The sequence below is a fragment of the Nicotiana sylvestris genome, chromosome 6 (assembly GCF_000393655.2).
Source record: "Nicotiana sylvestris chromosome 6, ASM39365v2, whole genome shotgun sequence".
Classification (NCBI taxonomy): Eukaryota; Viridiplantae; Streptophyta; class Magnoliopsida; order Solanales; family Solanaceae; genus Nicotiana; species Nicotiana sylvestris.
In genome coordinates this window covers 84819766-84836006 of record NC_091062.1, presented here as the reverse complement: position 1 = coordinate 84836006, position 16241 = coordinate 84819766, and the positions used below count along the sequence as shown (strand labels likewise).

The window sequence follows — 16241 nt, the reverse complement described above, 5'->3', positions numbered from 1 at the left end:
TTTTCCGTTACAAAAACGGATAATTTGGATTTAATATTAATTTTCCGTTACAAAAAACGGATATCTAATAATTACGTTAATATTTACTATTGACAAATAATTTTGTTCCAAGAAATTAATTAATCATCTGAAGCCGAATGACGACGACGGCGCGAATCTTGCCTTCTACTTAACTCTTTAAAATCTAGAAGAAGAGCAATTATATATATACTCATCAAAATTCTTTTCTTCCTCCAATATGGGACAATGTCCCTTTGTCAAAGAAGTAAACTCAAATATTTCATTTTCCCTCTATTTTCTATTCACACCCTTTTAAACTAAAATAAGCTTAAAACCCCAACATTACCTTAGCAGAAACTGCTACTAATAGTGACAAACTAAGACCATTATGAATGAAGATATTTTACACTTTCATGGCAGTGTTTTATCTAAGCAGCTTCCAGGAAATTGCTGTAATAGTGACATTCACTGCAATACCAGACTTTTGTTTCTTCACGCTAGCACGAAAGCTACGGTGGCAGAAAAAACTTGTGAATTAAAAAGGAGGTTTTTTTTGGAGGGGGTGGGGTGGAACCATGATTAACGACCATCCAAGCAGGCCATAAGACGGAGGGAGTACTTTAAAAGAAAAAAAGAAGACATTGTCTCCGAAATGTTTTTGGAATAGTCATTATTATTCTCCCATGTGTAAGCATAATGACATCACAATGGTGATATGCATTCTTTTATTGGATCCATATCTGGATCTTAATGTTAATTTAACCTTCCTAGTTCTCAAGGGACTTATCAATGAACGAAGTCTTCGTATAAAGACAAAAATTTAGTATAGTATTTCAAGATTGGCCGGTAGAAAAGGTGTCCCACCTTGGCATCTACTCAGCAGTTTCTTTAATTGTATATGGTCAGCACACCCTAAAAAAGAAATGCTATTCAAACTTGGAGACCAAAGTAAAGGTAAGTACGTTAGTGCTCTATATAAATATAAAGGCCATCATTTAATTTAGTGAACAACAATTCACACTTGAAGTGTTCTTATATATATTGCAGTTGAAAGAAGGAGAGAAATAAGATGATGATGATGCAAGATGTTTGGACTCAGTTGGGTCCCACTATTGCAACAATCATGTTTGCCTGGACCATGTACCAAAACTATTTTCCTCACGAACTTCGTGGTCATATTAGGAGGTATACCGATAAACTCGTGACCTATTTCTACCCTTATATGCACATTATTTTTCATGAGTACGAAACTGATGGCTGGTTCGAGCGTAGCAAAGCTTATGTAGCAATTGAAAGGTACCTAAGCAAGAACTCCTCCACACAAGCTAAGCGTCTCAAAGCCAACGTAGTCAAAGATGGCCAATCTCTTGTACTAACCATGGATGATCACGAAGAGGTAACTGATGAATATAAAGGCGAGAAAGTCTGGTGGATTTCTAGCCAACAAATAGCCAACAGACAGACAATTTCTTGGTACCCTAGGGAGGATGAGAAGAGGTATTTCAAACTCAAGTTTCACAGAAAGAATCGCGAGCTTATCACCGCCTCATACTTGAAGTATGTGTTGGACGAAGGGAAAGCAATTTCAGTAAGAGAAAGGCAGAGAAAGTTGTACACAAACAATAAGGGAGATGGTGGGTATGGATACAGGAGGAGAATGTGGAGCCAAGTAGTGTTTGAACATCCATCAACATTTGATACTTTAGCAATGGAGCCAAACAAGAAACAAGAGATTATGGATGATCTTCAAACATTTAGCAAGTCAAAAGCCTATTATGCCAAGATTGGCAAGGCATGGAAGCGTGGTTATCTTCTATATGGTCCTCCAGGAACTGGTAAGTCTAGCATGATTGCTGCAATGGCTAACTTCTTACAATATGATGTCTATGATCTTGAATTGACAGCGGTTAAGGACAACACCGAGCTAAGAAAATTATTGATAGATACTACTAGTAAGTCTATCATTGTGATTGAAGACATCGATTGTTCGCTTGACCTTACCGGCCAAAGGGAGAAGAAGAAAGACGATAAGGAAGAGGAAGTAAAAGACGAGAAAGACGCAGTCAAGGAGAAGATGAAAAATCGAGAGGAGAAAAAGCAAAGCGAGGTGACTTTATCTGGGCTTTTGAACTTTATTGATGGATTATGGTCAGCTATTGGTGGTGAAAGGCTTATTGTTTTCACAACCAACTTTGTGGAAAAGCTTGACCCTGCTTTAATTCGGAGGGGGAGGATGGACAAACACATTGTGCTATCATACTGTTGCTTTGACTCCTTCAAGGTGCTTGCAAATAATTATCTAGACGTTGAATCTCATGATCACTTTCCTGAGATTCGCCGTTTATTGGGGGAAACTAATATTACTCCTGCTGATGTTGCTGAGAATTTAATGCCCAAGTCTTCTAAGGAAAATGCAAACACTTGTTTGGAGAGATTGATTAAAGCTCTTGAAACAGCAAAGGAGGAGGCAAAATTGAAGGCTGAGGAAGAAGAGAGAGAAAAGGCTGAGAAGGAGAAAGAGGAGAAAAATAAAGAAGCAGCTGCTGAAGAAGCCAATAATACTGATACAGTGAACGAAAATGGGAAGTCTGAGAGTAATATTGTCAAGGAAAATCCAGAGGGTAATGTTGCTAAGGAAAATGGTAAATCAGAAAATAATGGTGTCAAGGAAAATGATGATATTAGTAAAGGTTGATCATGAAAATGTTTGATTAATTAGGAGTTCCACTTAAAACTAGGATCCAATAATTTTGAATAGTTTTGTTGTGTTTACATTGTTGACTTTGTTATTCAAACTATTCGGATGGAAGTAGTGGATGTCGCAAACTACATTTAGTATTACTATACCTTCTTGTGAAAGTATAACAAATTCTCCACTAAGACAGAAAAGGACGTTTAAGTTATGCTAATAAATTTATTAAAAAGGAGCAAAAACTTATAGAATTTTAACAGAAGAATCAGTTTATAGTCTTCTCCTAAAGTTGCTAAGTTGCTCTAGGTATAGCAGCAATATAACACTGGTATTCACCCAAGAAAGTGCAGGTTACACAGGGACACTTCAACCTCTAGATTTACTACGCATTTAGGTAGAAAATTGCCATAACAAATTATAATCCCAGAAAAGAAATTGTATTCCCAATAAAGAAGCAACCTTTCTGCCAAGTGATCCCTTTATGACTTAAAAGCAAGGTACAAATTCCATTTTCATTTTAATACCAGCCAAGAAATTGCAGACTACATAATGCAAATTTCAATCTCTAAAATTACTATAGATTTAGGTTACAAGAATCAATAGAAACCTCAATTACGACTCTACTTTTTAGCTAAAATTGATCCTTTTACCACTAAGAAAGACTTCGTCGACATGCCTGCTTCAACTTTTATATTTTTGCCCTTGGTTTTCAGTATTATTACATTTGTTGTCATCGAAGAATTTAGTAAATAAAGCAACCTTTTGAGGCATTTTTAAAGCCCTTTTTACATTTGTCACACCTCTTTTTTCACTACACCCCCGGAAGGTGATGTATAAAAGAGTTTTTTCAATTAAAGGACAATCGAAACGGGATTTATTGTTAAAAGTTTCAGAGTCGCCACTTGGGATAATTTATGGTGTCCCAAGTCACCGGTTCAAATCCCGAATCGAGGAAAAGATTGACTCTGTTTAACAGTCCGCGAACCAGAAATCCAAGTAAGGAATTCTGTTAACCCGGGAGAAGGTGTTAGGCATTCCCGAGTTCCGTGGTTCTAGCATGGTCACTCAACTGTTATATTCGGCTTAATTATCTGATTTTAAACGATTATGAACCTATGTGTAAATTTTAACTTATTAACTGCTTTTAATCAATTTTTAGAGAAGATTAAACGTCGTTTAAAACACGTCTTTGGATCGCGCCATATGAAATGCACCCGCAATCCTAAACATATTTTATTCAACGTTTTAAGATTTGATTTGGGTCACATGAAATGCACACCGGAGTTTAGGAAGGTAATATTATTAAAATACGCGCCTAAAGCGACTAACGCACTTTTAACTTTTGCGAGGTCCATGGAAGTTTGCTAAATGGCACGCCTCGAATTCTAGGGATTTCAAAATAAACAATTAAGTGAGGGCCACGCATTTGAGATTTTGTTTGGCGCGGCGCACCTCAATTCCATTTTTAAAAGGGATTCAAGACTAATTAATTAAAGAACGTATGGAGTTCTAATTTATTCCGGACCTAACTCATACTAATGATTCAGTAAAAAAAACTCGCAAGAGACCGCCCTAAACTGATTGTCAAAGTGGCCCAGCTGATAAAAAGCAAGTTCGATTGACCACTATTGTGGGTTTAATGAGTGAAAATTCTGGGCTCCAAGTGAAGCCCAGCCTGGCAACTCTACCGTGGAAGAAGACTGCAATTCACAATCGGGCCAAAAATGATATCCCAAAACGCGATCCATCAAAGGCATTGGAGCAAAATGCAACGTTTAAATCTTGAATGGAGTAATCACTGCTACATTGTTCATTCAAATGCATTTGAATCCTTACATTTCACACACGGATTCTGAGACAGCCTTATATGCAATAACACCTCTCTCACACACATTAGTTATCAACCACAAAACTCAAAGCAACCATCACTTGTATTAGAATCTGAATGCAACTATAGCCCTTGAACAAACTTGAATTTCAAGTCATTTCTAAAAAAACATGATACTCAAGAACTGGGATTGGCTTAGGAAATTTACTAATTCCGAAATCGAACATCTACAACCATTTGACAGCCTTATGGATTCCCATGACAAAGACACGATAATAATATTGAATGATTACAAGGGTTCAGCTATTATTCAGCTATGAGACTCCTAACACACCTTATGCAAGCACATGCTAAATCTGTATTTACAGTATGTTCTGACAACAAACAAACCCAGGTAATTTCAGTAATCAAGTAGGCATGCTCAAATTGAGTAAATTAGTTGCTGCATTTTGACCAACAGTATTTGACACGAAATTTCCCTTAAAACATCAATTGCAAGAAGATTCAGCCCACATCAGAGCTGACAATAACAAATTAAAGTCCAAGCACAGCACGACCCTAACAGTCCATTCACCCATGAGCTTCCATTTACAATTATAGTGCCAAGAATCCAAGCAGTCATTCAAATGATCAAACAACCCTAAACCATTGAGCATGAATAAACAGACTAACATATTTTTAAAGAAAAATACTGAATTACTTCAGGACAGAAGAAATTATGGACATAAAACAGCAGGAGCTAATGGAAGTTCAACATCAACCAATGCTTCTGTTCTAATTCCAACCCAAATTATCAACTCTGTACAGAGATTCAGTATGGTTCTAACTTATAGCACCCCAGTTGTTAACAATGGTATGAGGAAATACCTGGAAATTGACAGAGAAAACAGAAGTGAAGAAGCAGTAGCTACAGTCGAGCAAGGACAGCAGAAAGCAGCAGGAAAAATCAATAGAACAGTGATTCCCAGCAAATAAAAATCAACTTAAAGCCAGAAAGTAGTGCACAATAATAACAAAATCAACCAGAACTTCAGGCCAACCTCTTGAACCAACCAAAATCAAACCCTTTAAGCCCCCATACGGATTAGAAAAATGTTTCAGGGCTTGAAAACTTCAGAAATCACAAAGAGAAGAGGAAATTTCAATGGTACAGTAAAACTTCTTCTTCGTTTGCCTTTTTTCTCTTCAGCCCTTGGGTTCTGCCTTGAAAGGCAAGAAAATCATGCCTTTATAGGCAAGGAAGTAGGGTAGCCTACAAAAAAACTGATTTGCCCTTAGACCCCTTTTACATTTTCTTTTTTGCTCAGGAAACCTTAGTCTAAAAATCAAATTTTCAAATTAGCCCCCCACCCCAGCTTCCCAGAAGCTTCCTAATTAGATACCAAGATTCCCTAGCCTAAATTTCCTAAACTAACCCTTAAACCCTTTGTAATTACTTCAAGAACCAAATAGGTCAAATTGATCCAAGGCTTAGCTCCAAACCAATGGGCTTGCCACCCAGATTGAGTCCCCTTTTGGGCTTCGAATTTTCAGGGTCCAAGTTCAATCGAACTCAACCAATCCACATAACCAAAAACTTGCGGAGTCACAGAGACTCACGAGGCCCTGAGCCCCAAAAGAAAGAATGGAAACAGAAAACTAAACTCATCAAAAAGAAAACTCAAGACCAAAAACACTGCTAACCAAACTAACTCTAAAACTGACATGCATACTCAGATAATTTAAAGGAATAATAAAAAAACAAGAAATAAAAAAAAACAGAAGAAGAGGAGAGGAGAACTAAGAATGAAAAACGAAGAAGAAGAAGAAGAAGAAGAAGAAAAGCAAACAAATACCTTGAGAGACGGTTTGGGACAATGAAATTGAAAAATCTTCACACCTTCGAATTTCGGCCGAGATTGACATTAATCGTGTGTTCTTGTCAAGAACACACGAATAAAATCAACCTTGACCCTAATCCTTTTACTAAAAATCGACGATTTGGGGAGATTTGGGTTTTAGGGTTTGGGATCGGACCACTTCGATTGAAGATTCGAGAAGTCCTAGGGTGATTCGAAGGGAATCTGTTAGGGATTGGGAAAGGGGAGGTTATGGAGGTGTTGTGGTGTTATTTTGGGGTTGATTGGAGGTGGCGCCGCCGGCTACAATGGCGGAGAACTCAAGGGCGGCGCTAGGGTTAATGTCTGGGTTTGGTTTGGAGGTGTGTTGAAAGAGACGAGATGAGGGGGGTAGGGTAGCGTTTGGACATATAAATATTATTAACTCCCCAGTTTCGGACCGTTGGATTAAGGAGATCCAACGGCCGTGATCAAGGGTAATCAAACGACGTCGTTTCGGTTACTAGGGGGTTTGGACCGGCTTGGACTCGGATCTGGGCCGGTTCTGGACGGGTAATGAGGGCAAAATTTTTGGGCCTAGGGAATTTAAAACGAAAATGGCCCACAACCAGGCTTTCTTATTCAATTCTTTTCTTTCTTTTCAAATTAAATTTTTCTAATTTCTTTTTACATTAAAACATAATCCTAAATTAATTCCTAAATAAATTATCCCGTCAAATTGAATTAACTAACTCTAAATAATAATTACCGCGACTAATTAAATAGCAAATTAAAGGAAAACTACCAAAATTCAAAAAGCAAAATAAACTATTTTTGTGATTTTTTATTTTTGTAAAGCAACTTAATTACTAATTAATTCTTAAAAAATGCAAAGTTAAATCCTAAATGCAAATGCAACCTATTTTTGTATTTTCCATTAATTAAATAAAATAACATGCCCAGGCAATATGCAAACAATTAACAGAAAATGCCACAAAAATCCACAAAATTGTAAACAATGGAAGAAATTGTTTTATTTTGAATTTATGAGAGTAATTCATATAGGGCAAAAATCACGTGCTCCCAGCTGCCCCTCTTTGCCTAGAAACACGAAGAGTTTTCGTGCAAAGATAAAGTGATCGGATACGAGCGATTTTTGCCCGTTTAAATACTCCGTGGGAAGCATTTTTGAAAGAGTTGACCGCACCATGCTTCTGAGGTTGCCTACATATCCTTGGCTGAAAAGGAATCAGGTCAGTGTAGTTCGAGAAGTTTTGATAGCTGGGACTACCATGAAGCTGTAATTTCATTGTTGCTACTGCTGCTACTGCTTGTTGAACTCCTTATTACACCATGATAAAATAAAAAGAAACTAGACTAGACTATGATCTATGCATTACAAAATCCTATCTATATCTTCAAACTTGAATGCATTCCCTTGTTCTCCAGGTGGGCGCCTGATTGCATGAACTTGAATTGTATTCCCTTGCTCTCCAGGTGGGCACCTGACTTCAACAAAATAGACAAAACAAAGAAAAATTTTCTGCCCCAATTTGGGTATCTGGGCACATATGTAAGTGTAAAACGGATCATATTACCAAATATCAATAAGAACTTGAAAGCTAAAACTTGAATTGTACTCCCTTGTTCTCCAGGCGGGCTCCTGATTGCTGGCTTGAAATGTATTCCCTGCTCTTCTGGCGGGCTCCTGACTGCTGACTTGAAATGTATTCCCTGCTCTTCAGGCGGGCTCTTGACTTCAACAAAATAGACAAAAACAAAGAAAACTTTTTCTGCCGCAGTTTGGGTATCTGGGCACATATGTAAGTGTAAAACGGATCATATTACCAAATATCAATAAGAACTTGAAAGCTAAAACTTGAATTGTACTCCCTTGTTCTCCAGGCGGGCTCCTGATTGCTAACTTGAAATGTATTCCATGCTCTTCAGGCGGGCTCCTGACTGCTGACTTGAAATGTATTCCCTGTTCTCTAGGCGGGCTCCTGACTGCTAACTTGAAATGTATTCCCTGCTCTCCAGGCGGGCTCCTGACTGCTAAACTTGAAACGTATTCCCTGCTCTCCAGGCGGGCTCCTGACTGCTGACTTGAATGTACTCCCTACTCTCCAGGCGGGCTCCTGACTGCTGACTTGAAATGTGTTCCCTGCTCTCCAGGCGGGCTCCTGAATGCTGACTTGAAATGTATTCCCTGCTCTCCAGGCGGGCTCCTGACTTCAACAAAATAGACAAAAACAAAGAAAATTTTCCTGCCCCAGTTTGGTAGCTGGGCACATAAGTGAGTGTTAAACTGAATCATTCTACCAACTATTATTAAGAATCTGAAAGCTAAGTCCTATTATCCAGAGAGGTCCTGACAACTCTTAATTAAACGACAATTTTAAATCTAAGTTATATCTTCTAAAGATGTGACTTCTGCTAAATCTTGTTATCTAAGAGGGTCTTTAAACAACTCCCCATTATCCAGGAGGGTCCTGAAACTCAAAAGCCAAATTTTATCTTAAGAGTGACAACTTTTATGGTTGAATTATACTACCCTACAGCAAAATTTACGCTAAATGTTGCTATCTAATCGAAATTTTAAAGCTAAGTCCCATTATTCAGGAGGGTCCTGAAAACTCCTAATTGAATCTTATCTCTAACATGCAAACTTCTAAGACAACTTATATTCCTTTGGGATACATTTATGCTAGATTATGCTATTTCTGAACTTTAAACTAGGTCCCATTTTCCAGGAGGGTCCTGAAAATCAAAAATCAAACATGTTTGGTGACTGCTTTTCTCCACGGAGGGTTTCTCCGGAACAACCAGAATTTCCTGCCCCTATTTTAATCAAATAAAAATCTTGTCAGTTAAAATGTGGTGGTTAGTTGATGACATTCTCGCTGCAGGTCTCTCCGCTACATTGTTTTGTTTTGACTGGCTTCCCCGAACTGGCCCTGAACCGCTTGACTTTCTGGATAAATTTCAAACCCCCATGACTTTGGATGACCCGAGTGTTCTATACCCGAACCGTTGTTTCACATCTCTGACCCCTTTAACTGAACCTCTAAATCTCCCATGAAATTACCAAATCATTTTGCCGATGGAACTCTTGCTGGCACTCTATCCCACTTTACATCGTGCTATATTTGGTATGCCCTGGCCACACTGTGCTTTGCACTTTTGAAGCTGGTAGTGAGCTTTGAAATTCCTTCTTATTTGCTTAAACAGAACTGACATTGGGAACATCTTAGAGAAATAAACCCAAAAGAAATGAAATACAATGACTTAGAGAGTTAGGGATAAGAAAATCCAAGACTGGAAGACTATCTGAAGGGGAAAAAGAAAAGAGACTTATTTAAGTGGAACAGCTGGAACCAATGATCATGACATGCATTTCGGATTAATCTGCCTAATTTGTCCAACCAATCAACTTCCAGTTGACATACTTTGCTGCCCCAGAGTTTCCATAACCTGATTTCTTTACCAAAACCTTGACCTTGTTCGGCCTGCGGTGCCCTGAGGGGTTTTCACCAACAAGCCTCTCTCATTTGTTCATCTCTCAACTCACTTTCACCTTACGGTGCCCGTGAGGGTTTTTACCAATAAGACTCTCTCATTTTTTATTTTTTTCCGTCTTTGGACCAGATTGTTGCCCTTGATATGAATCGTCTCCCCTTGCTTGACTTGGCATCTCTCGAAGACTGATCAGAAGTTCTTTCTTTGGACCGTAATGTGGGCTTTTCTATGGGGTTGGAAAGAAAGGGTATAAAAGGCTCAAGACAACTCAAATGGGTTAAATATTACAACTTTCGGAACCAGATTTCTGACAACAACCACAACTTCTACCCCAATTTTCTTGTTTGGGGACTTTTGGATTTTTATTTGATGGGACCGAACCGTGAGGCTGCCTCGTATCCTTAAGAGGAATCAGGTCGAACGTAGTTCATGTCATAGAAATTATTTTGTTGTTGTGATTTTCTCCTTTCTCTTCCTTTGCTCTTTCTTTTTGCTTTCTTTTTCTCTTTTGTTGTCTTTTCTTTCTTTCTTCCTTTTTCATTCTTTTCTTTCTCTTTTCATTCTTTTCTTTCTCTTTTGATTCTTTTCTTTCTCTTTTCATTTTTCTTTATCTTTTCATTATTTTCTCTTTTTCTCTCCTTCCTTACTTATGTTTTACGCTTATGTTCCCGATATTTGCTACTGATTCCGAAAGAGGGGTATGAAAGAAAATAAATAAGGCTCAAAAGGGTGACAAGGGATAAAGTGTTTAGATAGCAGAACAAAATGTCTTCGTCATTTCAATATTCAAAACATGCCAAATACAAACAAGTACAATCAAACAAAGAAATCATATATAGTATCTCTTGACCGCATCGGAATTGATGGCCATTTCTACGCACTTGCCTTCTATATCTGTTAAATACAAAGCACCATTTGACAACACTCTAGTTACGATGAATGGCCCCTGCCAGTTTGGAACGAACTTGCCCTTGGCCTCAATTTAATGTGGAAGGATACGTCTTAACACTTGCTACCTACTTCAAACTTCCGTGGACGCACCTTCTTATTATATGCTCTTTCCATTCTTCGTTGATACAATTAGCCATGACACACTGCTGCCAATCTTTTCTCGTCGATCAAACTTAATTATTCCAAACGGGTTTTGACCCACGCATCATCATCGATCTCAGCCTCCGCGACAATCCGAAGGGATGGGATTTCCACTTCTGTAGGTATCACTGCTTCGGTGCCGTACAACAACAAATAAGGAGTTGCCCCTACTGAAGTCCGGACAGTAGTGTGATAACCCAGCAATGCAAATGGTAACTTCTCATGCCATTACCTGGAACCCTCTACCATTTTCCGAAGTATCTTCTTTATGTTTTTGTTGGCTTCCTCGACTGCTCCATTCGCCTTGGGGCGATATGGGGTGGAATTGCGATGTGTAATCTTGAACTGTTGACACACCTCTTTCATTAGATGACTATTAAGATTAGCCCCATTGTCTGTAATGATCACTTTTGGTATCCCAAACCGGCAAATGATATTTGAGTGCACAAAATCAACCACCGCCTTTTTGGTTACCGACTTGAATGTTTTAGCCTCTACCTACTTGATGAAGTAGTCTATGGCTACCAAAATGAACCTGTGCCCATTGGATGTTGCTGGCTCAATTGGTCCAATGACATCCATGCCCCAAGCAACAAAGGGCCACGGTGCAGACATCGTGTGTAATTCAGATGGTGGAGAATGAATCAAATTTCCATGCACTTGGCATTGATGACATTTACGCACGAAACTGATACAATCTCGCTCCATAGTGAGCTAATAATAACCTGCTCGAAGAATCTTCTTTGCCAGCACGTACCCACTCATGTGCAGTCCACAGACTCCAAAATGCACTTCGGTCATAATAGCTATGGCCTGCCTAGCATCTATGCATCTCAGCAGTCCAAGGTCGGGAGTCCTTTTGTACAGAACCCCTCTGCTAAAGAAAAAACCGCTTGCCAATCGCCTAATTGTTCTCTTTTGATCACCTGTGGCTTGTACCGGATACACTCCTGTTCTGATGTATTCCTTGATATCGTGGAACCACAGTTCTCCATCGAGTTCTTCCTCCACCACGTTATAATAAGCATGTTGATCGCAGACCTGAATATGCAACGGGTCAACATAAGCCTTATCCGGATGATGTAACATCGACGCCAGAGTAGCCAAAGCATTGGCGACCTCATTGTGGATCCTCGGAATATGCTTGAACTTTATTGATTGAAACTGTTGACAAAGATCATGCAAACATTGCCGGTACAGTATGAGTTTTAAATCCCGTGTTTCCCATTCTCCCTGAATCTGGTGCACCAGACGGTCCGAGTCACCCAAGACCAAAATTTCCTGGACACCCATATCCACAGCCATCCTCAAATCCAAAATGCATGCCTCGTACTCAGCTATGTTGTTAGTACAGTAGAACCGAAGCTGAGCCATAATAGGGTAATGATGCCCTGTTTCAGAAACAAGTACAGCTCCTATCCCAACGCCTTTCATGTTAGCAGCCCTATCAAAGAAAAGTTTCCATCCTAGCTTTTCAACTTGTTCTAACTCATCAATGTGCATTACCTCTTCATCAGGGAAATAAGTCTTCAAAGGTTCGTATTCTTCATCCACAGGATTCTCAGCCAAATGGTCGGCCAATGCTTGTGCTTTCATTGCAGTCCGAGTCACATAGACAATGTCAAATTCTATGAGCAAAATCTGCCACTTTGCGAGTCTTCCCGTGGGCATAGGCTACTGGAAGATATACTTCAACGGATCCAAGCGAGAGATGAGGTAAGTGGTATAAGATGACAAATAATGTTTCAACTTCTGGGCTACCCAAGTTAGGGCGCAACACGTCCTCTCAAGATGAGTGTACTTAACCTCGTAAGATGTGAACTTCTTGCTGAGATAATATATGGCCTGCTCCTTCCTGCCAGTGATGTCATGCTGTCCCAACACACATCCAAATGAATTGTCCAAGACTGTCAAATACAGAATCAAAGGTCTCCCTAGTTCTGGCGGGACCAACATAGGTGGGTTTGACAAGTACCCCTTTATCTTATCAAATGCTTCCTGACATTCGTCTGTCCACTTGACTGCAACATCTTTCTTTAACAGTTTGAAAATAGGCTCACAAGTTGTCATGAGCTGAGCAATAAACCGGCTAATGTAATTCAATCTCCCCAACAAACTCATTACCTCAGTCTTGTTCTTTGGAGGTGACAACTCCTGGATAGCTTTGACCTTTGACGGGTCTAATTCAATACCGCGGCGGCTGACTATGAACCCCAACAACTTTCTAGACGGAACACCGAACGGGCATTTTGCAGGACTAAGCTTGAGATTGTACCTGCGAAGAATTTGGAAGAACTTTCTCAAATCTCTGACATGGTCAAACTGCTTTCTAGACTTGACAATTACATCATCCATATAAACCTCGATCTCCTTGTGTATCATGTCATGAAATATGGTCGTCATTGCCCTCATGTAGGTTGTCCCGGCATTTTTCAAACCAAATGGCATGACCCGATAGCAGTACGTTCCCCATGGCGTGATGAATGCTGTCTTTTCTGTGTCTTCCTTATCCATTAAGATCTGGTGGTAACCCGCATAACAATCCACAAAAGAACCAATCTCATGTTTGGCACAATTATCGATCAATATATGGATGTTCGGGTTATCCTTGGGACTTGCCTTGTTGAGATCTCGATAATCAACACACACCCTGGTCTTGCCATCCTTCTTCGGCACAGGAACTACATTGGCTAACCAAGTGGGATACCGAGTGACCCGAATGACCTTTGCATAGAACTGCTTGGTGACCTCTTCATTGATCTTCACGCTCATATCAGTTTTAAATTTCCTCAGCTTCTGCTTTACAGGGGGGAATGCCGGGTCAGTGGGAAATTTGTGAACCACCAAGTCAGTGCTTAGACCTGGATTATCGTCATAGGACCATGCAAAAATATCTTTATACTCGAACAGTGCTTTAATTATCTCCTCTCTGAGTTGTGGTTCAAGATGGACACTTATTTTAGTTTCCCGGACATTATCTTGGTCCCCTAAATTGATTGATTCTGTATCACTCAGGTTAGGCTTGGGTTTTTCTTCAAAATGGATTAATTATTTACTAATCTCTTCAAAAGCCTCATCCTCATCATATTCTGATTCATCCTCACACTCTATTTCTTGAATTACTGTTTCAGAATTAGATTGGCTTTTGAGACTAGGCCAGAGATTCCTCATGCATGTCATATCATTGAAACCAGCATAAAACGAACCGTATAAGAAAGAAAAGAAAAAAAAATAAAACTATCAGAAAGGGAGAAAAAAAGGAAAATTGCATTTCATTAAAATTAAAGATAATAAGGTTTATACCTCCAAACGGATGGAATATAGAATCTGAATTACAACCCTGGAATAATCCAGATAAACTAAAAGAAAATCAAAGCAAACTACCAAAACTCCTTCCTGGTAGGGAGATGAGTAGCTTCCCAATTGTTAATCTTTGCACTGGGCCCAACAAATTGCACATCCGCCTTTCTAGAACCCTCTCCAGCTTCCACCGTGTTCACTTCGTCGAATATCCTCTCGAGCTTTTCCATCAAATCTCCATCCATATCAACCACCAAATTGGGAACCGTTGTCACTGGGCGCTTTCTGGTACCAGGCCTGACAAATGATCTGGAAAGACGCGGGACTGGCTTTAGAAGGGCCCATGCTCTCTGTTTCATTTTTCTGGATCTTCTCACGTCTGCGACTGTGAGCTTGAACCCCAGACCAAATGTATCCAAGTTTTTAGGAAGAGAAACCGGCTGTACGATACCTTGCAGAGATGCACCCAAACCCTTGCCCGTTACAAAACCATTTTTCAACATTTCAACGGCTACCATGACTAATGCAGCAGCTACCCTTGGAGTTGGCACGCACTTCCCTTCTGGAATTTTATCTACCGACACCATGTCAAAAACCTGATAAACCCATGGTCCCTTGTCGTTTTCTACCTCTATCAGCGAAATAATGGCATCATTGGGAACACACAAATTATCTTCACCGTAGACAATAATTTCATGTCGATCCCATTCAAACTTGACCATTTGATGCAGAGTAGACGGGACTGCTTTGGCATCATGAATCCAGGGGCACCCCAGCAAAAGATTATAAGAGACTGCCACATCCAACACTTGAAATTCCATAGTGAACTCAATAGGCCCTATGGTTAACTCTAGTATTATATCACCCATTGAATCTTTGCCCCCGCCGTCGAACCCCCGAACACAAATGATGTTCTTGTGAATTCTATCATCGTCCACTTTCAGCTTGTTCAACGTGGAGAGAGGACAAATGTTAGCACTAGACCCATTGTCAAACAGTACCCGAGTAACCATGGAATCTTTGCATTTTACCGTCAGATAGAGGGCTCTATTGTGCTCAGTACCCTCCACGGGCAGCTCATCATCAGAAAAAGTGACTCTGTTTACCTCAAATATCTTGTTAGCTATCTTTTCCAAGTGGTTTACTGAGATTTTGTCAGGAATATGGGCCTCGTTCAAGATCTTCATCAAAGCCCGACGGTGCTCGTCTGAATGGATCAATAATGACAATAATGAAATCTGAGTCGGTGTCTTCCTCAACTGCTCCACAATGGAATAATCCTGCACTTTTATCTTTCTCAGAAATTCCTCTGCTTCTTCCTCGGTCACAGCTTTCTTCACCAACACTGGGTTATCTTTGGAGGTCTTCGCTTTTCTCAACTCTTCGGGGGCAAAGCATTTCCCCGATCGAGTCAAACCATGGATCTCACACACTTCTTCTTTAACCTCTTTCCCCTTGTATGTTATTGTCACTCGTTCATAATTCCATGGGACTGCCTTGCTGTTGACTATCGGTAATTGAGTTACCGGTTTGATAATGACAGGATCTGTGCGGGCACCCTTCACAATTATCACAGGCTTGTTTGTCACTCCTGGTACAACCTCTTTCGCTCTTTCATGTTTCCCTGCAATGTCACTTGAGGACCCCTTCTTGACCCCCACAGATGGTTCATTATTTGCCCCATTCAGCTTGATCACAGACTTCTCACTTATTGACTTTTCAAACGGTTTGGCTTCACTAGCCCGAATCATCATGACAGTTTGCGAAGGCTTCTTAGGCTCCCCTCCCTTATGCACTATCTCAATCATATTTGTCTCATGATGGGCTGGCAATGGGTTCTGGTTGATATTGGGTGCCTCCGGAGCTTGTACCTAAATCTGATTAGTATCAATAAGCTCTTGAATAGCTATTTTCAATTTCCAGCATTTCTCTGTGTCATGCCCCGAGGCCCCTGAACAATACTCACAACTCACCGAGCGGTCAAGATTTCTGG

At 39.9% G+C, this 16241-nt stretch overlaps 1 protein-coding gene across 1 annotated transcript; it reads left to right on the top strand.

Annotated features, from left to right (window-relative positions):
* The first annotated feature begins 1003 nt into the window (after positions 1 to 1003).
* On the top strand, positions 1004 to 2812 carry LOC104233596 (AAA-ATPase At3g28580-like). Its single transcript, XM_009787016.2, has one exon. It carries the CDS (start codon positions 1070 to 1072, stop codon positions 2693 to 2695), a length of 1626 nt encoding a protein of 541 aa, XP_009785318.2. The 5' UTR covers positions 1004 to 1069; the 3' UTR covers positions 2696 to 2812.
* Positions 2813 to 16241: the final 13429 nt, after the last annotated feature.

What these genes read in the sequence shown, in the direction of transcription:
- LOC104233596 (XM_009787016.2), top strand. Translation starts at nt 1,070, where the DNA reads ATGATGATGATGCAAGATGTTTGGACTCAGTTGGGTCCCACTATTGCA.